Genomic DNA, 22,001 nt, shown 5'->3' on the forward strand with positions numbered 1-22,001 from the left:
GGCTGTTTCTGAACCTCCTTCCTCCTAGGGCACCAGAAGAAGCAGGGCTAGGTCCATCACCCTCTGTCTACTATTTTTAGCTGAAAAATGAAAATTCAATGTGCTGAATGAGGAAACCAAGGTGGGTTTTGCAACAGGAGAAACCTACCTTACCCTCCACAACCCAGGGCATACTCTGAGACCTCTCCAAATTTTGTCATTCCCAATTTCTGAAAAATATCAGCATCTGTGTGTGGAGTACCATAATGCTATGGTTAGAAGCCTGACCTAGGAGATGGCCAAAGAATAGAAGTGGGCATTTATTGCTCTATTCTCCTATTGATTCAGCTTGACAGTGTAACGTGGGCAAGGCCACCCCATGTGGCCGTGCTGCAGGAAGGCCTGCTCCTCCATCCAGCATGAGGCCTGCTCCTCCCCGCCTCCGCACACATCACCCAAATTACACGCACAGCTGTTCCAGCACCAATTAGTCATGTGATATTTGAAACATCAAATATTCTTTCTCTGCTTATCAACACTGTAATTATGGCCTGTCAGGGCTTTATGCTTTTCTTAAAATAAACATCCGAATGCTTGTGTTAACCCTTCAGTGTCGTGCTGCTGCCTTCTCCGCAGCAGCTCAGGGACCACAGGGCCCATGGTATGGGGGGCAATGGGGGATAAGGGCAGTGACGGGTGCAGGACGTGGGGTGCCAAGGCCATGGTTAGGCCCCTAGAGCTCTCAGCTATCTACTCCAAGGCCTTAGTAATATGTCACCCTTATGTCTTTCCCAGCATATGACTATTCTGAAGCTAACTTGGCTATGACAAAGCCTTGCAGCATCCTGTGCAGAAGAGATACCTCATTTGAGACCATCTTTTTCTTTTTCCCCTGCCAGATGTTTTTTCTATTTAATTAAAACTTTACAGGAAATAACCATATTTTGATTCTGTTTTCATTTTGTGCAGTAAGTCAGTTTACCTTTGAGCCATTGTCCAAAGCTGCTCATGCTTTCAGTTTATGAAGAGGGTATGAAAAAACAAGGTATGAATTTTTTAAGACTTCTTTTGAGAAGATTTTTTTTTCTGCAGTTTCATGTAGGTAAAGAGACTTATTTTCTCAGTCAGCACTAGTGCTAGCTGACGCTGGTTGTGCAGCCCCAAGCACAATGCAAAACCTCTCACCCGGGCAGGGGATGTAAAGACTTTGCCTGCTTTGTTTCAGTGGCCAGTCAGCTCCTGTGCACTGGGCTCTGTACAACCTGCAGCTGCTGCCACTCTCCCTGGAGCTGCTGCCCCACTGTGACCGGTGCTATGATGGCTGGGAAGCCTTGTGGTGCTTTGGGGCTGCAGAAGGGAGAGGTCAAGCTTTGCTGAATTTTTGCAGCAAGTGCGTGCACTGCTGCAGGCTGAATTTTGCAGATGCAAATGATCTGGGTCATCCCTCCCAAGTCACCTCTGCTTTTTCATAGGATGAGCTTGGCAGCCTGTACTCACAAAGGACTGCGGCTGTGTCTGGTTGGGAGCAAGGGGCTGCCCTGGGATACCCCCTCTGACCTCATGGGGCACTAGGACCCTGGGTGCTGTTTGGGCTTTGAATTCCCCAGCACTAAATTTGCCCCAAACGGCTGGTAAGTGAGCAGAGGCTGCAGCAGAGACCCTGTACACATGCTGGCTTTGAACGATGGGCCAGCTCTCTTCTCCCCTTCCTGGTGACCTTAGTCTCTCCACTCTTCACGCTTCCGTTGGCTTTGCTATGCAGCATTCTGTTCAGAAACTTGATGATACTCAGCGCACTGCAGTTAACAGTGGTGACGTGCAGGCTTGTTTTTTTCATTATTCTCTATTGCTGCTTAATGACCTAAACGTCTTGTACACTTTTGATAAGTTGGCTGAGGTGTACAGATTCATGTCCAGTAGCTTCTCCCATGCAGGGCCCTTGGAGCTGAGCAATAAGACAGCCCATCTGCAGTGCTGGGGGCATGGCAGCAGCAGCAGGGTAGCTGTGTCTCACTGCCCTGGGGGCAACCCTGCCTTGTGGGCACAGCTCCCACCTCACACAACAGCATGGAGGCCCTGCCTCAGCAGCAAATGCCAATACAGGTGGTGGTGTTAGCCAGGAGTAGCTAAGAGAAGCTCACCTGTGTCTCAGCTGTCTCTTTCTGGGTGCCCCATTTTATCCCAGTCTTGTGACAACTTATTTTGTGAAGGGCAGAGCCTGGCTTGCATCCTGAATAGCAGCTGTAGCCCAATCTGATGCTGTGTCTGTGTTGGGAGTCACCCAGCTTTCACTTCCATTATTTGTAAGGATAGTCTGACCTCGGTGCCAGGGAAGGTTATAGATCAGATCATCACACAGCACATACAGTGGCACTAAGGGACATGGCTTAGTGATGGGACTTGGAAATTCAGGTTGATGGTTGGACTTGAAGTTTTTTTCCAACCTAGGTGAATCTAATTCTATGATTCTAAGGATATTTTAAGAACTTGTTTTCAGGCAATCCTTTCCTGCCATCTATTGTTTTGCCTTTCTAGGGTGGCACTTTGAAATCTGCTGAGGAGCTGCTGCTGCAGCCTTTACTCCACCCCAGAGCCAAGTGCCCTTGCAAAGCCCAGTGCGGGTCCCCCAGGTCTGTGTCCCCTGGTCTCTTCTCCATGTTCTTTCTCTGTAGTTCTCACATCCCCAGCAGCTGCAGCTTTCCAAATTCTTCCCTTGTGCCTGGTGGCACAGGTGTGTGCTGGGCATTCAGAGCATGAAGCACCCACTGGCTGCAGTAGCTGGAGTCTGGAGTTTGTTGCTCTTTGCAACAGTCTGGTTTGGGGTGTCTCAGCATGACTGCTTGGGTTAGTGCAAGCACACATATGTTTGGGTGATGTCTTGATGCAGAAATTATTTGTTTACAACAAAATACACGACAGTAAGAAATTACTTTAAATTTCAAATGCAAGTCATCCCCTTGCTGTTGCCTGTGAGCAGAGGGGATGCAAGGCACTGGTGTGGCTTGGGCAGGTCATCTGTGAGCTGAGTTGCCTGACCTCAGCACCAGATCTTACAAATTCACCGTCCAGCCTAGCAGAGCTGGAGCCTGTACCTGCTGCTGTGTGCTCAGATACTCAAGGATAGCGAGGATGCTGTTGTCGGCACTCATTCCTTACAAGGCATAGGCAAATTGGCTTGGACGTGCTGACTGCTGCTGGCAGGTACCCAATTAACCTTGCTAATCAGCTGCTTTTTGAGGAGGAAACCACTGCTCCTGCAGGGACTTCATTTTTTACTTCAGGTTGATTGAGATTCATGTACTTCAATATTTTCGTGTTCGTCTGTTAACAGTATTGGGTCTGGCTGGAATGTGAAGGGTTTTTCCTCTGCCAGAGCAAGGCTGAGTTGCTCCATGGAAGCTGACATCCCTGCAAATCAGATATGGGCTGGGGGACGCTGGGTGCTTAGTACCACTCAAGGAAATACAGAGAGAGAAAGAGAGGGAGAAAATCTATAGAGAAGAGCATCACATGGGATAAAATGGCAAAGAGAAAACAGGATTCAATACAGCATTTTGTAGAGCTCTAAAGTTTTCATGTATTTTGCTGAGGCTGGTCCCACAGACCCCAGTTAAATGTGGGTCCTGCCAACTTGCATGGTAATTTAAAACTCAGAGATAAACTGAGCTGGAGAGTGCTGGTGCCTGTCCCAAATGCACAGAACAGGCTTGGTGGCTGAGATGGCTGGAAAAGCCTGCACTTCTATTATTCACTGCCAAAGAAAGTGTATGCAAGGGCTGCTGCCTGTTGAGCCCCTCGGCAGCAACCAGCCCCAGGGGCACAGCTGGTGGCAGCAGGAGAGGGGTTGGACTTTGGATGTTATAGCACACTAAAACCAAAACTTGGCCCAAAAACGGAGTGCATTAAACTTGGAACATTTTATTACTGCTTTTTCCAGAAAGCACCCTACAACAGGAGCATTTGTTCAGCTGCATCATGATTAGCTGCAAACCTCTTCTGCAAGCCCAACCTGCAGAGCCAAAAGTCAGTCCCCAGATGTGTTCGAGAAGGACATCCCACCCACAAGTACAAGCATATGCATTTATGGGCTATACTTATGCAAGAAAACACTATAATTTTAAAGACTGTCTTTATGCCAGAACCCCTTAAAAGAGACCATCTGAACGTCCAGGCATGAACCAGTGCTCCAGAGATGGGGCTGCAAGGTATCACTGGTCCCCTCTTCTTTCACTCGCTGCCCTTAGCTCTGCAGAAGTGCTGCTGAAGAGGAGAGCAGCTCTGTCTTAGCACTCACTGCTTAAGACTGGAGGTGGCCTGAAAGATGTGCTCTGTTTGTTAAATAAAATCACTTTTGAAGGTGTTTTCTCCCGGCTGAATTTATCAGTTTAAACAGCTCAATTAAAAGGCTAGCATAGTCCTTAAGGGTGCTGTCTTTCATCACTGATGAGAAGATGAATGCTGTACAGACAGATCGCAGAGAGATGACAAATAGCATCACACACAGAGCTCAAAAATAAAAAGGGGAGGAAAAATTCCCCAAGCAAATATCTTCCCCTTCTCCTTGTGTTAATTCAGCCACACCTGGCACAACAGCACACCCCTGCATACCCTGTATGTGTCGTTGGCTTAAAATTTCTTCCTTGTGACTGGATCATAAAGTTTTTGTGGCTGTACCCTGCTCAGATCCCCATCCTGCAGGGATTCAGCTCTGGAGGAAAGCATCCAGAAACATCAGCCTATCCCTACCTGTCATGGCCCTGTGCCCCTGGCTGCAGAGGTGATTTTTCCCTAGAAAATAAGTCATCAAGTCACTCCTGGGGCTTACGATAACTTTGGTAACTGTAAGGTAGCTTTGGCTCTGTATGCCTTGGCTTGTCTGTACTCAGCACTCTTAAACGAGAGCAGAAGATGACTTCATGACCAAAGGCTCATGTCTTTGCAGCAGTCCTGTAAACTGTGAACCTAGAATCTGTGCTCTTGAGGCACTCCAAGCCTAATTGCAATTACACATGGACAGTGAAGCTCATGTCCAGGCTGAATCTCACAGTCAGGGGACATGTCAAAAAGTCTTGAATAGCTGTACAGTCCTCATTGAAGTGCACTGAGAGACTGTTTTATCTTCCATTGAACCCTGTAATGTTGAGTAGGTAAATGTAATTCATATTTTATTTTATTTTTCTCTTCATAATGCTTAAGGTTTCAAAACTTGCATATGCTCATTTGCTTCCTAAGGAACAGGAGATGTTACACAGTGAAAATGTGTTATGCTTTGGGATTGCATTAATTCATTATATTTCATATGCTGGAGATCTTCTGGAGTCACTGAGCACGAGCTCTGCTGGATTCAAACCAAAAGTTAAAAAATAAATAGTGGAGACATTAAAAGTAAGCACACAAGTGAGAAAGACTCTTGTGATGCTGTCTCCACTGTCTGTGAATGAATAGTCACCAGGGGAAAAACATTTTGAAAAATCCAGGTAAGTCAATTAGTTTTGCTTCGTTTCCTCCTCATTTGTTTCATTGCCTTATCGTGTTTCACCACATTTTGCTAGAACGTGGTGTTGTGCACCATGGCTGCTGGTGGCTGAGAACTGCTTGCAAATCCCGGTGGACACTCATGGCTTATCTGGGGGATGTTCTGGGAAGAATCCTCTGTGCCTGTACTAGTAGAGGAATGGGACTCTGGGGTGCTGATGGTTAGTTTTGAGCAGTTCCCAATTTGTCAAGTGCACAAACACCCTGATCTTTGGCCTGGCTTATGAGTAAGGCCAGGTTGAACTGGAGGAACGTGGGCTCTGGTGGTTGTAAAGTCTGTATGTCGATAGGTTTGTATTTTGTTTGACCAGCCTTCAACAGGACACCTTCAGCTGCAGGGTGCGGTAGGAGATTTGGTGGCAGCTGTCCAGGGCTGGGGGGTAAACTCAGCCCTGGTGCTGGGGCGCTGAAGTGGGGCTGGTAGGGTCATCTGTTCTGCAGCACTTTCCAGTTTCTTTTGAAAATATGGACTAAAAACCTAAAAGTAAACTGGCCCTGTTTCCCAGGGGTCGGAAATGTGTGAAAACAATCAATCTGGAGCTATCAAAATGTTTCCTTCAGGTTGCTTTTGGCTTGGAGCTGACCTACTTGGGCTACTGCCCCTTCAAAGATGAGCCCAGTGCTTGTATTGCACCAGTGTGGCCGTTTCACTGACTCTTGGTGGGGCCAAGAAGGAAAAGGATCCACAGGATTTTGGGGAAAGGAAGGCTCTCCATTAGCCTCCCTTAGTGTAATCCTCACCACCCTCATGGCATCACGGCAGTGTCCTCTGCCAGAGGACATCAGAAGTCTCCTCTCCTGTCCTTATTGTGTGGTAGCTTGTTTGTGACCCTACTCTGGGTGCCAGAGGTAAATTTGCAGATGCTCTGCCACAGGAGAACGGCTTAATCCATGTGTCTGTGGTGCCCACCTCTGAGCTGGGCCGCTCGGGGGCTGTGCAGGTGTCTCTGGACAGAGCTGCCTGGAGCCCTGGAGAAGGATCCAGACAGCTCTGTTGGCAGGGCAGCATTTGGCAGCAGTGCTAGACGGCACTGAGGGCACACCTTGAACAACAAAGGTTAAAAAAGATGTTGAACAATGACTCATTAACTAAACATCTTTCATCTGGGGCATGGCCAGGGGTCCTGTGGAAAAAATGGCATATCACTGTGTAGTTAGAGCTGTATCATAATGCGCGCATGCAAGCGGCGCTGCGGGAAGGCTATTCAGGCAGCTCTATTTCTGGCATTTTGTAACTTTTCAGTGCTTGCTTTTGCAACATAATAAAGAATAATATTCTTTTAAATGTAGTTTTTTTTTTCTTTTTTTTTCTTTTTTGTTTTTTTTTTAGGATGTAATTATAATCTTGTTCTACCTAATTTAACAGCGTCAGGGCAGGAGATTTTTATCCAAGTCTGGAAGTAATTGTCGGACTAGCTTGTTAAACAGCTGAGGCAACATGAGGAAAGGACAAGGGTGCACATTTTCAGCCACATAACGAACAACAGGACAAGCCCACCCCTGGGTGTGCACACAGCCTCTGCAGTGGATGGGATGGTTGTGAGCTCGGGGCAGTGATTAAATCGTTGTCATGCTCATGGCTCCTGCAGATACTGTGCATGTGTGATAAAGGTCACCACCCAGATGTCCACACGGGCACAGAAGGGATCGTACAGCCCGCTATACCCCTCTGCTTGTGGGCTGCTTGCCTTCTGCCACTGTGCTGCTATATAGACTGACCCAAGAAGGAAGAGGAGATGGAAGAAAATCTGTTTTTATGGCTGTGAAATGCTGTCCTGGCTCCAGAGGAGCTGTGCCAGGTGCCTGATGGTGGGCTGCCATTTCCTGCTCTCGGTGTGAGAGGTTTGAGGGTTATTTCAGGCATGGGATGGCAGGACTGTGGGCTGGGGATGTGCTTCAGCCTAGCAGAAGGGTTAGTGGTCAATGGCTGCTTGAGAGGGCCCTGGAAGCTTCTTCCTTAATCCCCTTCGGGGACCATCAAGTCATTGGTGGTGATGGGTCTATAGCAAGCTGCTGGTGGTAATGGCCAGCTCCAGGGCTGAAAGGCGGGTGACACCAAGGCCTCCTTGTCCACGCATCAGAGTTTGGATTAGTGCTGACTCCCTCTACATGATTCCTAAGATGGGAGGTGGATGGCTCTTGGGCTTTGCTTCTCCTGCCGTCCTATGCGTGTTGACCGGCATAGCCAAGTCACGCTGGGAGAGAGGCCAGAAGGGGTGGGAGGGGACTCTGGAAGGATATGAGGGAACAACAAATTTCCTAGATCATTAATTTGCTATTTGTGGCCAGAATGTTATTGGCTCGAGATGAAGGACTGCCAGCGACAGCAGCAGAAATCTGGGACTGCAGATGTTTTCCTCCTTAAGGTGACTGCTCAGCAGCACCAGGCTAATGGCAGGACACGGGGACATCAAAAGCAGCATGTGCCTCCCGAATTCCTGCTGGCAGATAGGACTATCAAACATAGGCGTAAAGCAAGACCCTGAATGAAGGTTTTGCTCCAGTAGAATTTCCTTAGCTTCAGGAGGAATTTTGATGGAGTACAGACCTCCTAATTTTGACAGGAGAGTATCTGAATTTCCTCTAATGGCAGTTCTAATTTTGATACTCCTTAGCAAGGGGAAAGGCTTTTGGATAGCTCTGCCTGTGTCCTTAACAGGACGTGTCTGACTTAAAGGAGTGAAAAATGGAGTGTGATGGAGTGTTAGCAGAAAATCAGGTTTTTGAACAAGGTTGATCAAATTCTTTGCCTGCAGCCAACTCCGTCACGGCTTCTAACATGGCTCCTGCTTGCCAGCCAAGCCCTGTGCTGCAGGGCACTCGCTTGCCTGCCCCACAGTGCCACTGCTCCCAGAGCCCAGCGCTTCCCCTGTTCCTTGTATGGGTTCTGCAGTGCTTGCATTCCCTCCTTGCCCACCACCTAGCTGATAGTACTCAGGTCTGCTCGTTTATTGTTGGAGCCCCAGGGTTCACCCCGTGGATGTGCTGTTGGGGGATCTGAGCACTTAAATATTTGGCCCCAAAGCAGCTCAATGTCCTGGGTTTGGCAACCTGAAAACAGGTTGTCTGTCTTCGACCCCTTGTCTTTGATAAACTGAGGAGAAAAAGCCAACAGCAACTTTGGAGAAGCTGGACCCTTTGGGTCAGTAGAGTTACGCTGGAAATTTTTCCATTACAATTTTCTGCAACATTTTTATTTTCCTTTAGGTTTTTCTTTTAAGGTTTGCCTGGCACAAAGACCTGTGACATGGAGGTTAGTGGTACAGTCCCCACGCTGTCCCAGGTCGGGTATGAGTGAGTGCGAGCTGTGAGCACCTGCAGGGAGGACAGTCCCACCACCGGTCACGTCCCTGCCTTCCATATTGATTAATTCATTGGGCTGCTTTTGAATCCTGATTTGTTTGTGACCAGTGGAAGTTTGGCTGCTGATCTCAGCGGAGCAAGGTCAGATGTCCAGACTGGGTAGTCTTTCCTTGGATTTTTTTCTGGTTTTTTCCAGTACTGAACACTCAAAATGTTTACTGTCTGGTTCAGCAGCACTAATAACCAGCTGCTCACAGCAGCTATACAGCTCAGATGGGCTCCTTCGGGCATGCCTCTGGGGATGGCAGTGGCTAGACCAAGGGCCATGTGTCCCAGCTGGTCAGGCTGTGACACCCAGCTCAGTCACCAACTTTGGCTACCTGCGTTTTTCTCTGTACGTCCTTTCCCACTCTTTCCTAGAGGCTCTTTAATAGAAACTTGGACTGATGGGACTTTCTAAAGTAGCTTACACACTACAAAATGACAATGCTCGTGACAGGTTACTGGGACTGTGTTTTGCTGTGGGGCAGGAGATAATATATAACGTCTATAACATCTGGTGCTTGGAGACAAGAGCACGGTGCAGGGCAGGAGGCAGCGGGTGCTGGGGGACAAAGAGCCCTGCTGCTCCTGCTAGCTTGCTTTCCCTCCCATCTTTGAGCATATGGCAAAGCTGAGTTTTGCAGCTTTCTGCGGTTTTAGCAAGCTCCCGTTGCATTGTTCAGCTGTCTTTCTGTATTAATGACTTCGAGCCTGCTCTTGTAAGGGGAGTGATAAAGGTGTTGCTGCGTAGTCGTCATGCTTTGCTGCCTGCTTAATCTGTGACGAACATAACAGAGCTTATGTGCGCGGTGATTAAAATCAGGAGAGCCTTCCACATGGAAGTGTCTCAACGCATTCTTCCTTCTTGCCCGCTTTATTCCGAGTCCGCAGCTGAGCAGCAGGCTCAGCACAATCCATCCTCTGTGATCAGGAGCTGCGTGCAGGTGGCTGGGTAGTAAAAAGGGCTTTTGTAATTGAAAATAGAATAGTAATTGCAGTTATGCAAAAGAATAGCCAAGTTGGAGACTTTAAGAAGAGGGATGATGAAACCTCCCACTTTTTCTCATATACATTATCGCATGATATATTAGAAAATCTACCCTAGGAGACTTTTTCTTTTCTTGAACATTTTAGCCTGAGCTGTGTGGGAAGCTTTTTTTCAATTCCATGACATTTTAGGTGATTTTTTTCCTGTCTTTCATATGGCATGAAAAATTAGAATTTTACTTTTTTTTTCCTAAAAACTAAAAAAACTGAAAAAATTGAAGTGCAGTCAATATAAAGAGCTCTGTGACATAGTGGCTGATCACTCTATTTCAGGTTCAGATTTTTTTTTTTTTTTTAATTTCAGCTTTGTGTATTTTTTTTTCCCAAACCAAATTAATATAAGTTTTGAAACAAAATGTTGTTTTGTATTTGGAACTAGTTTGTGGTGAATTGAGTGGCAAAACCAGCATCTTAAGTTTTTTTTTTTTTTTTTTTTTAACAATTTTCCCCAAAATATATTAGAAATGGCAGCTGTTTCTGGGGGGGAAAAAAGGCCATAAAGATTCTTTGCCACCTATAGCAGCAGCTGATCCTGCTGCGCAGGGTGAACTTTTCTATCTGCTCCCATAGTCCTGACCTGTCCATAAATATTTCACGCCTTCTGGGGATGCTTCTATTTCTCACTTATTTTTCTTGAACTTCCAAAGTAAACAAACCCTTTCTGTGCTTTGCATGAGAAAACCATTTCCCTGTGTCTCTTCAGTGTTTTTATGAGTCACTTGCTGCTGTTCTGCCTGGAAATGGCCTCACTTCTGTATTGCTGGCTTTGTAGAGTTTGCAGAGCATTTTGGAATAAGCATCTCTTATCTTTTATATTACAATAAAATACCCTAAATTCTCACCTGAATAAATGTAGTTCAGTTAAATATATACTCACCTACCAGCTCCCCAGATGAAAATGAAGAACTATAAAAAGTATGCAGGCTTGTAGGGAGGGTTCTGCTACTTATAGCACATTTTTTATTACATTTTGGAGAAATTTGATTCATTAAAAAAAAAAAAAAAGCCTGTTGTGAGTTCACCTGGCAGCATTTCCAGTTTTGAAAGCAGACCTTAACAGGTTGCTGGAGACAATGGCACTGGGAGCTGGCCCTGGGAGCGCTGCCCCTCACTGCACCACTGCTCCCCTGGTGATGTCTGATAAATGCTGCTTTCCTCCTTCCCCTTGCCTTCTAGTTTATTAGCTGTTAGGGGCTCTGAGGCTGACACTTTGCTTTACTCATGGTTGCTATCACTGATGTTCTCTGGGATGACCAGCGCTGCTGGTGGCTGTGTATGTGACTGATCCTGTGGCTCTCTGACTGTTGAGGAAAATAGAAGAAAAGAAATGTCACTGGTCAGCGTCTAAAAAATAAATTCTCCAAACTGTTCAGTGAACCAAGCAATTGCCAATAGCTTTGTTTCACATCAGAGGAACTATTATATTTATTTTTCAAGCTTCACTAGTAAGAAAACTACCCCCCTCTTGATTTTTAACAGGCAACATCAGCTCAAACTGAAAAATGGGAACATCTTGTTTTCAAAACATTGAAACAAAATAATTGATACTTCTCCCTCCTTTTTACTTTTTTCCCCAACAACGAAAACTTGGAAGAGTTTGTACACAGTTGTAAAATGATTGGGTACACCGCAAACTGCATGATGCTGGGAAGTGACATGCTCAGGGTGCTCAGTGAAGCAGAAAAGTGTTTTTGTTTTTTCTTTCACCAGGTCTATGATAGACGATGAGCAGCACAGGGGCTAATGGAGAGCTGATGCTCTCCCACTCGGATTCTGAGACTGAAAAGTTGCATTTCTGCAGAGATTTTGGTTCAATCCACTTGAATGGCTACAGCTGTGTTAATAGGGGCATTACTGTGTGAGGGGGGAAATCAGCTATCCAGTTTTTAAGGTGCTATTACCCTCAAATTTCCACTCCCTCCAGAGGTTATACTAACACAGTTGTAATGCTGTAAGGTCTCAGCTGTCATAGTCAAACAGGTGCTGGAGTCTGCGTGGACCGGTGCTTTCTCACCATCTTCTGTTGAACTTTGCTGTGGCTTGTGTTGTGGCAGCAGCCTTTGGGTTTGGGACGCAGACTTTAATATAACTAAATATTGCTGTGCTGGCTGAGAAACCTCCCCACTGTGCTTGCAGGGCTTGTCTTTGGCTGCCTTTAACGTGGCTGTGTTGTAAGAGCAGAGTGCCCCGAGTTGGGGACATGCAGCCAGCAGTGTCCCCAGCCTTGCTTTGGACTTCCTGCCAGGTTTGAGATCACTGCATTGGTGTCTCCTCGAGATGTGCAGCTCTCTGGTTTCCTGAGTGCTCTTTCCACCTTTCTGTATTCACCTCAAACTCCCACTGCTTGTGCTTTGGGTACATTTTGTGAGATAAAAGTGATGTCTCCTCAATTAGAAAAGATAAACCCAAATATACTCTCTGTTGTCCTAGCTGGTGACATTTAGTGGGTCTGCTGCAAGGTGCCAAGTTTCAGAGAATTACAGCAGGGACGTTCACACTTCAGCTTCAGATTTAGATATTCCAGAATAGAAATAAGACCTGACATAAATAATCTAATTAAGAAAATAACAACTATTAAAAGGCCATGTGAATGCGGCACCTGGAATATTACGCATGTTTTAAACCCCACGGGGGTGCCTCATATTGCCTTTTAGCACTGCACTGCTGTTTTCTTGTGGCACCTTTCCATTCAGGGGTTTGGCAGCCCTGGCTGCTCCCTCCAGCCCCAGCCGGGATGTTGAGGTGAGGTATTTGTGCTGGGGAGAGACAGGACCAGCCTCAGAAACCTGGTGGGGTTGCATGAATACTAAATTTCACCCACAGAGCTACACAAATGGGGGATTTTTCTCATCATTTGTGCTTTCTACAAGAATATCAGTTTGTTTTGCAGGGGGGCTAAAAAGGATATTAAAATGGAGGTAGAGTAAGAGCACAGACAAACATCCCCTCTGAAACACTACCTCCTAGGGGCAGCAGGAGTTGTCAAAATTACACTTGCAGTGCTAACAGTTCAGTGGGGGGTTAACTGTGCCAGCGACCAGGTGGGTAATTCCCTTTAAAATTACTGTTTTATCTCACTCCATCCAATTACCCAAGTTATTTTGCTATCCCACAGATCTCTCTGTTAACATCAACAAAATGATTACAGACAGCAACAGTGTCAGGATGTTTCACCCACAGGTGAAACGCTGATGGCGCGACATGTTGAAAGCAGCGCCTGATGTGTAAGTGTCAGCAGCAATCAGTTGTCCTGTCCCCGCCACCGAAAGGCACCAACACGGGCAGCTGAAGTGTCATGCATGAGATAGGAGAGTGGCTTTGTTGCAGGCTGTGTAAAAATCATCCTGTAAATGGCCAACGTTAGTGTCGGGGATTTTGTGAGAAAGCCGCCCTGCTCCCACAGCTCTTTGCCAGCACTGCCTGGTGTAATTTTGGATTTGTGAACTGAGCCTGGCAGCATGGTCGAGGGACGGGTGAGGATGGCAACAGCGGGCACGGGTCAAACCCCTCTGCTTGAAGGGAAACTTAAATGGGCCAAGACGCTTCAGCAGTGCGGCTGGCAGGGCCTGACCTGGGCGTGTCCCTTACCCTGCAAGTTTGGCCACTCAGGTTTTGTGGTAACACCGAGTGCCTGACTCCAGGCAGCAGGCCCCATGTCCCCACAGAGCAGGATGGCTCTGAGCGGTGACAGGACACAGCTTTCCCCAGCTCCGGCCCTGCTGTGCCCCTGGCCCCCAGCCATGCCAGCACAGGGGCAGTCACGTTTTCCACTGTTGGATGGGTGGTCGAGTGCAGGCCGCTGTCCGTCCAACAAAGACTTGGCCATGCTGGTCCTGCTAATGCTGAGGGTGCCCAGGCTTTCTGGTGATGGTTTCTGCGAATCCCACAGATTGATCAAAAAAGCATTTTACGAAGAAACCTTTTTGATTTCCCCATTGCATCAGTGCTCCTGACTTCAAGGCGCTAGGAGCTACAGACAAAAGTCTAATGAAACAAGCCAGGTCTGAATGCAGAAGATATTGAAATCTGGAAGATTTACTTTAATATTTTTATTACATATTTTTGGAGCCCTGATTATACCCACACCCTCCAGGAATTATTTTACCTAAGGAAAATTATACTGATTACAAGATTGCAAGTTCATTTTCACTGCTGAGAACTCTTTTTTTTTTTTTTTTTTTTTTTTTTTTTTTTTTTTTACAGCTCACCTTACACTTGCATGACTTGTAAAGTTTTGTAACATCTTGAAATTGTTAATTCTATGCTGCGGAAAGATACTTATATATAGATGAACGAGGCAAAATACTTGCTTTGCAGTCTTTTTGAGGGAAAAAAGTGTTAGTTTCTTGGTTTGAATAGGCCTGTAAATGATTTCTTTGAACCATTGGGTAGTGAGTTCACAGCCTGCTCAGAGGAGTTGCCTTGCATTTGTCCTTCAGGCTAAGTACAAAGTGAGAAACTATAAGAGGTGTCTTTAAACACAACATAAGAAGGAATGTTTTCTACAGGGGAATAAAAATAAATTATGCGGAAATCACGACTACAGTGTGCATGAAATTAGACTGGCAAGATCCCTATAGTAAATATCTGACAGATAGAACAACATATTAGTCAGAATTTGAGTTTTTCCAATAAATCATTTCACCTGGGCATTTTAAATCAAAATTCACTTCAGCCAGAACTGCATTCGGAGTTAAGGTCAGGAGAGATTTCCAGAAGTACTATGATTATTATCTAACAATTCAATTAATGGAGCCATAGAATTGGATGAGATTTTTGTCATTTCAGATGTCACAGCAATAGGGACCTTTGACTGCAACAACATCATGAATATTGGATAAGATCCTGCAGTGCCACTCCTCCATGTTATGATCTTATCCAAGGCTGAAGGTTATGAATACAAGTTATATTGTTCACTTTTCGGTTGGTAAAAACAGAAAAAAAACACCCCATAATCAAGTTCCAATACACAACTAGATATAATATAGCTTTTCTTTATATATATATATATATATATATATCTGTATATATATCAAGTAAAAAAATCTAAAATAGTTGGAAGTAAAAAATGAAAAAATAGCTGATTGTGTTATTTTTTTTTTCTTTACAGTGATATGGTAGCAAATACAAGACAAATGAGTAATAAATCTTTACATAAGGTGTTCTGGTCCCATCTCCATCAGTAGGGCTCAGATTGGAGTAGAAAATGGAACAAGATGATGTTGTTGTTGTTGTGGGTTTTTTTTTTTTTGGCTACAGCTTCTGCAGATAACAAAGATGCTGTTGGTAAGACAGAAGAAAGTTATAGCACTAAATAAAATAAAACCACAAAGTGTTTTGCAAAAGACCTTAAACACCATAGGGTAAAATTTACTTCTGAACTGGGGGAGCTAACACAAAGCATCACCAAGTCCTATTTAGGCTGTTAATACTGCATGCTTATCCTGTCCCGAAGATACGTCCATTTTGTGCCACCTAACAATAGAAAAACCTCTGGTGTTTCTATGCTATTCTTTTTTCCCTGCAGCCAATAATAAAAAAGCAAAACCACAAATCCATTGAATGGACTGAGCCAGAGGTGAGACCTCAGTGATGCACAAGTCATTTGCTGCCCTTTGTCCAGGGTGAATTTCCCCAGAATTCCTTATAGTGAAAAAGTCAATTGACTGAGCTTGGCAAATGGTCACACTGAGCCCAATTTTGGCTGTAGAAAGGAAAGAAGTACTAGTCTCAGCATAAAACAAGATCATATAGACGGTCAACACAAAACAGTATTTTTTTCGGTTGTCTGCATAATAATAACATCATGTTTGCATATAGAACAGCTTTTGCATTATTGCTCTACTTATAAGAATATAGTAAGGAACTTAGAACAGACTTGCACGTTACAAACTTAAGGTTCTTTGGTGAAGAATGAGAAAACAGTATTTTAGCGGTAATCGAATCTCCAAAGTTTTCATTCTTATCTGTTGATCCTTTGGATTCTCTCGCAGAGGAGGGAAAGGTATTGAGTCAGCTTTACCATCGCGACGATGGCAACACCACCGATCATCATGCAGGTGGGCCAGAAGAGGGAGTGAAACAGCACATTAGAGCTGTATAGTTTGGTCAATATTACATTCTTCTGAGAGCCTTCAGGGTCATAGAAGCAGGAGAAGCGTTGGTACTTTCGGAAGTTTTCCATCACAACGTTCACCAGCGACAGGGATTCTTCATAATTCTTGCCACACTTGGGTATATACGAACACTGGGAAGAAATCAGAGGGAGAAAAACGCATCTTCAAACCAGATACTATGTCTGTTTTCAGGTGACAAACAGGATAATTCCAAGATAATTATGCTTTTCAAAAGAAACGTAATGCTATTAAGTGAATAATACATTTATCCCAGACAAAACTCACTATTATGTACATCTAAGGAATTTCCCATTGGAGAACCTCCAAGTGCTGTACAAACATTAGTGCTTTAATCTGCACAGTGGCCTCATAGATAGGTGAATATATTATTATTGCTAATTTACACATGCAAAAATGGAACTGATGAAGCACCTCTTCATCTTAAGTGGTGTGTGTATTCTTGCAGTGAGATGGGTAATTGACTCGCTGTAAATATGAATCTGGTAGATTGGACCTCACTTGCGTTGGATCAACATGGTCTTAGGCACAGGCGTTCTCTCACAGAGGGAAGGGCCCCAAAAGACCTTAATACAAATCTTCCCTTAGGGATGATGACTCAGTTACGAACAAATGGAAAGTCTAGGACAAAATGGATTTTCCTGGGATATAGCAGAAGGCTTCCATTCAGCCTCTTGCTGGAGACCAGCCACTGGGGTGTCCCTTGGGCTGTTGCTTAACTTGCTCATGGGTCCTGCCACACTCCCCTGCCGCACTGCTGATCTTACTTGTATGGGGTGATAATTAAATTTAGATAATTTAATGAACGGAAGTAATTTTTCTGGAGGGAAAAGACATCTTGATTAAAGTAATGCGACCCATGGGTTTTTATTGTTTTAATGTATAAACTTTACAAATGTCCCTCAGTTCTTTTTCATGACTATGCTGTGACTTTTCATAACATACTGAGACAAATCTCTAGTCCTAATAATGATCAAAAGATTAAGCTCATAACAGGATTTGATTGATTCATTGGCAGGTTTATTAGCCCAGAATATGATTTGAAGCACGGCAGGAAGATTGTCTGGTGTTAGCAGACTGGAGCATTAATGGTAGAGCATGTCAGCCTGCCATTATGAATATTTCATAGAGCTCTAGAAATTAGAGATGGAAAATATCAGAGCAGTAATATCTCATCCATCTTCCTGCTGGTACAGGACTGCTCCCCCCTGGATATTCTCTTGCACTCTGTTCAGATTTGTCTTAAATTTCCAAAGCCACAAGCCCTCTTCCAGTGCCTATGACTCTTCAATACATCAGAATCTAATAAGTAGGGGATTTTTTTCAGTGAAGCTGTGCCTCATTTTCTTTTACTGAATTATATGCTGTCACTGTCTTAGCAGTATTTCCAGCTCTGATGTTTAGGTGGTGGGTGTTTGTTGTTGTTTTGTTTGTTTTTTGTTTTGTTTTTCAAATTTGGTGCTAGACATTTTTGTTTCTTGAAGTCCCAACTGTTACTGTCCTGAGGGAAGAAACTGAGTGAGGACTTGGCCGCTTTTGCCAAGCTCTTCCCTCTTGACAGAAAACAGCAGGCATGTAAAAGCCCAAACGTTGACAGATTCCTGGACTCCAAGTCTGCAGAAACGTCCCAAGAGTGTAGTGGGGAGGTTCTGCAAGTCCTGGCTTCCTGCAAGCTGGACTATTTTCCAGACGCTTTTGGAGGAGACCTGATGCAGAAGCAGAACTTGAGCTGCTGCCTCCTGCACCCGATGGGCCGGAGCCACCAGCCGTGTTGGGCTGGTTGGGCTGACTGTGCCAAGAGGGTTTGGAAATACGAAGCCATGGAAATCAGTTGTGCAAGGGAGGTTGATGTGTTTTGTCTCTCAGCCCAGGCTCCTTGTGCCAAAAGCATCTCTCCCAGTGCTACAGCCTCCTGTGTGCTCTCCGAGATACGGGTGCCCTTCACTCCATGTGCTAGTGGCCTTGTCCCAGTTCCCTTGAGCATTGTGTAGGTGACTGGCAGGCAAGAAGGCAGACGCTGATAATGGGATGCTTGGAATGTTTCCTTTGTTTTGGTCATCATTTAATTTTCTCTGATGCCTGGCAGGGAGTTTTGTGTCTATCACTCTTACTCTGTATCTGTGAATGTAGCCTACTAACTCTATGCTCTTTTATTACGCTTCTGCATTGTCGAACACCTGGGAACCTGCAAACATGGAAGTAAACCTTGTCTGTGTCCTGCCTCAAGTAAGGATTCTGTGACACAACGTGAGAAAAGTGGCTCTTGTGTTACTTGCAATCTGATCACAAGAAGCATGCCCTGGGTAGTTATAAAGAAAACTTATATTTCCAGCCCTACTTTTCTAATTTAAAGGATTGGTCAGTCTGTACAAGCTGTCTACCTGTGGACATGTCCAGTCCAAAGCTCTGCTCAATGAAGAGCTGCTCAGGGACTTATCCAGTCACAATGTGAGTATCTCCAGGGATGGAGACCACACAACATCTCTGCGCAAGCTGGAGGCAGTGGTTTTTAAGTCAATGAAGTTGACTCCTGCAGCAGGAGGCACCGGCTCTCCTCAAATTTTGGCTCTCGGACAGGTGCAGCTGCTGCCTGCAGCCTGCTTGGTATCGCGCGTATGGAGCCCTGCTGAGATGGGCTGTGCTGGTCTGAAACCTGGAGGCTCTGCTGGTCCCAGCCAGGCACGACAAGCCAGGTAGTTTACAGCTGTTGAGAACTTGCATTCAAAACTGCATTTGGATTCAGGTCACACAGTCAGCAGCAGCATATCAGGAAAAGCTGGGAATCCTCCCGAGAGTAGAGCTTAACCTGTAAAACAACCTTGGGCTGGAGGAGTATTAACTGTGCCTACGTTAAATTAGGAAGAGGAGGTGGCTGGGGGAATTTCGAAGTCTGTTTTCAGCAAACAAAAATCATCAATAACAGAATATGAAGATTTATGCTGAACTTGCTGATTTATTTGAATCCAGTGGAGCACAGAGACTGATCTGATCTGTTTTAATCAAATCACAGCATGAGCATCACTGGATTTTATTTCTGCCCCAGCAGAAATTTGGGTCTGTCCCGGCCTGCAAGTTCCGGGGAACGAGCTGAGTGTGCCTCATTTCTGCACTGACGCCAAACTGGGCTGGGATCAACTGCTGCGCTTCACACTTCAGATCCAGAGGACTTCGTCTCTCAGCCACAGGAGCTAATTATCCAGCAGAACAACCGGCCCCGTGCAACCACTCTGTGCTTTGACTCATTTTAATATCACTTCATCTTAATATACAGAAGTAATTTGGTCTACCGAACTGCTGCCATAAATAGAAACACAATAGGTTACGTTGTCAGCAGCCTGACAATGGGGCTCAGCCTTTGTGGGCTGCGGTTTGCCGAGCGCCTGTAGTTTGGGGTTCGGTGACCTTGGATAGCAAAGCAGTCAGTGCAGGTCTGGTACTTGCAAACCTACTGCCTGAGCTGCATCCCAGCTCACTGCAGCCTGCAGACCTCAGTACCCAGGTGCTGTAGGGAGTACCCAGGCGCTGTAGGGACAAAGAAGGGGTGGTGGGGAGAGGGCATCCTGCCAGCCTCGCCGCGGTGGCTGGAGGGATGCTGGCCGTGCATCCGCTGCCTTCACCGCAGGCGCCAGGCGGGAGCTGTCTCCGTCCCACCTGGGCTGAGTCACGTTGGGTTTCGCAGTCGTTGAAGCAGAGAAAGGAATTCTTCTGTGAAATATGTTTTGTTTCAACGTCTGGAATTGGGGAAATTGTGCAAGAAAGATGGGCTGGCTTCTTAGTCTTTTATTTTTATGCTATGTCTTTTCTCCTGACAGTCTCTCCTCTGTAAACTTTCAGCATCTTTGCGCCGCCGACAGGGATAAGTGCTGTGCCACAGCCCCAGCAACACAGCCGACCTCAGCAGAGGACTGCCAGGGCTCAGGGTTTGTCACCAGAAATGCAGACGGAGCCACATCTGCTGTCGGGCACGGGGCTCTTGTCTCCCTCTGCCGTCTTGCCTGGCCCGCCTAGTAATGAGGGCCGTTCCTATTCTCCTGCCCCCCCTGGGACCACCACCCCGTGTGGGATGAGCTGTGCTCTGTCCGGGCTCTCGATTTCTGCTTTCTCTGCTCTGTACTTACCAGGAAGCAGGAGCTGGAAGCGTTTATATCGCTTTAAAGCAGGGAATGGATATAACATAACTGGCAGCCCTGCAGAAACCACTTAGGAAGAAATTTCATTTCCGTGGCTCCTACCTCAGAATTAATTTTCATTGTTTCTTCGTTGTGGTAGAGCAGAAGCTTCTGGCCGGAAGAAGTGAGATTGACGTACACCTGGAGGCAGGGGTACTGAGAGATTTTCAGCAGTCTGGACCGCAGCTGAATGAGCAGTTGAAGCTTTCTGTGATGGATGCATTAAGAAGCGAGCACTGAGCCTCTTCCGTCCAGACGCTAAGCAGACAAAAGGAGATGTTAGAGCATGGCAAGAATGGGCAATAAGTGCTAACTGCAGCTCAGCCTTTCCATCAGGGATATACCCGGGGCACCTTGCAGGCTGATGGGACACACTGTGGGGCTTTGAGCAAAGGTTGGGCTTTCTCATGTCACACATCACAGACAGAGGGTATTATTCTGCAGTCCCTAACGTTTGTGCTTTTGGCACAAAATACCTGATTCGATTACTTCTATGTGTAAATGAAAAGGGAACTCTTAGTCTGGAGAAGGTATATCTGAGATCAAAGGGAATCAGCAGAGAAGGAAATGGAGCAGCCTGCCCTGGGGAGAGCAACTTCATGACGGGGCACTGTGAACCAAGACTCGATAGTTAACCACAAAGTCCAGCTCAGCTAAAAGTGGGGGACCACTTTGCATTCCTGGGATGTGGATATCCATATGCACAAGCCCCCAGTAGCACACAAGTGGTACTGCTTGCAGCTCTACCAGCAGGAAAGCTTTTCTGGTAGCAGCTTGCCTGCTTTTCAGTAAGTTAAATCTCCTGATGTAGTCATTCTGGGGGGACTTCAGCTTATCTCAAATTCACTAGAGGTTAAAACTGGCATGAGGGAGCCTGGGTATGTACTGCCACTGTTCACCTGGGTTTCTTGTATATATTTAAGAGCCTATGGCTGTATTTTCCTTAGGGAGGAGAGCGCAACCTGTCCCTAGCCACAGCCAGGAGGAAGCCGAGGTCTGCTTGCCCCGTGCCGAAGCCTGCAAAAGGCTTCAGTGATAAGTGATTGCCAAGATTGCTGACTAATTCTCTTGGTATTTCATTTTGGCAGTAATTACGCTTGTATATTCTGTTTTACATTTTATTAAATTATGCTATGATTTCTGGAGGGAAATCAAATGAAAGGTTTCCTTTTTCTCTCTTTTTTTTTTTTTTTTTTTTTTTTTTTTTTTTTTTTTTTTTTTGTTCTTCCCAGGAAGTATTCTGCTGGACAGGTATTGCTGTCTGCAAAGCAGAATAGCCCCTAAGGAGATCTGGCTGCACCAAGAGACGTGACAGCACAGGGTAGCCTTCATTTCCTCACTTTAACCTTTGTGACTGCTGTTTTACTCATGTATGGGGAGGATAAACTAACATCTACCTACAACAGACTTGTTGAAGTTGGAATATGTGGGTACTTTGTAGGTGCTTTGGTATCTTCTGGCAATTTTTCACATAGATTGTAATATAAATCATCTTTCCACATGAGCAGTTTTGACCTTAACAGCCTCTACAATTGACCCTGGTATTGCTAAAAGGTCTGGGAGAGCGATTTGGAAATGCAAATACTCTTAGATACTTAAAAGGGCTTGATCCCTATCTTCGAAAACCTAACTTTGCCTGGATTTAAAAAGGGACAAATACCTTTATCACACAACTAAGATGCTGAAAATCAGTACACTTTATCTTCATGCATTGTGTTTTTTTTTTTTTTTTCCTTCTCAGGGCAGGGTCAAGAAGGAATATTTTCCTGCAGGTGCACCATTAGAATGGAGG

At 45.5% G+C, this 22,001-nt stretch overlaps 1 protein-coding gene across 1 annotated transcript in view; it reads right to left on the minus strand.

The window, feature by feature from the left end:
• Positions 1–15,694: 15,694 nt before the first annotated feature.
• KCNMB2 (potassium calcium-activated channel subfamily M regulatory beta subunit 2) overlaps positions 15,695–22,001 on the minus strand; it is a 128,393-nt gene continuing 122,086 nt past the window's right edge. Inside the window, 3 exon segments of the mRNA XM_040566832.1 lie at positions 15,695–16,153; positions 20,273–20,379; positions 20,382–20,467. Of these exon segments, the coding sequence (XP_040422766.1) occupies positions 15,869–16,153; positions 20,273–20,379; positions 20,382–20,467 (478 nt within the window). The 3' untranslated portion in view covers positions 15,695–15,868.

This window comes from Cygnus olor, chromosome 9, assembly GCF_009769625.2.
Source record: "Cygnus olor isolate bCygOlo1 chromosome 9, bCygOlo1.pri.v2, whole genome shotgun sequence".
Lineage (NCBI taxonomy): Eukaryota > Metazoa > Chordata > Aves > Anseriformes > Anatidae > Cygnus > Cygnus olor.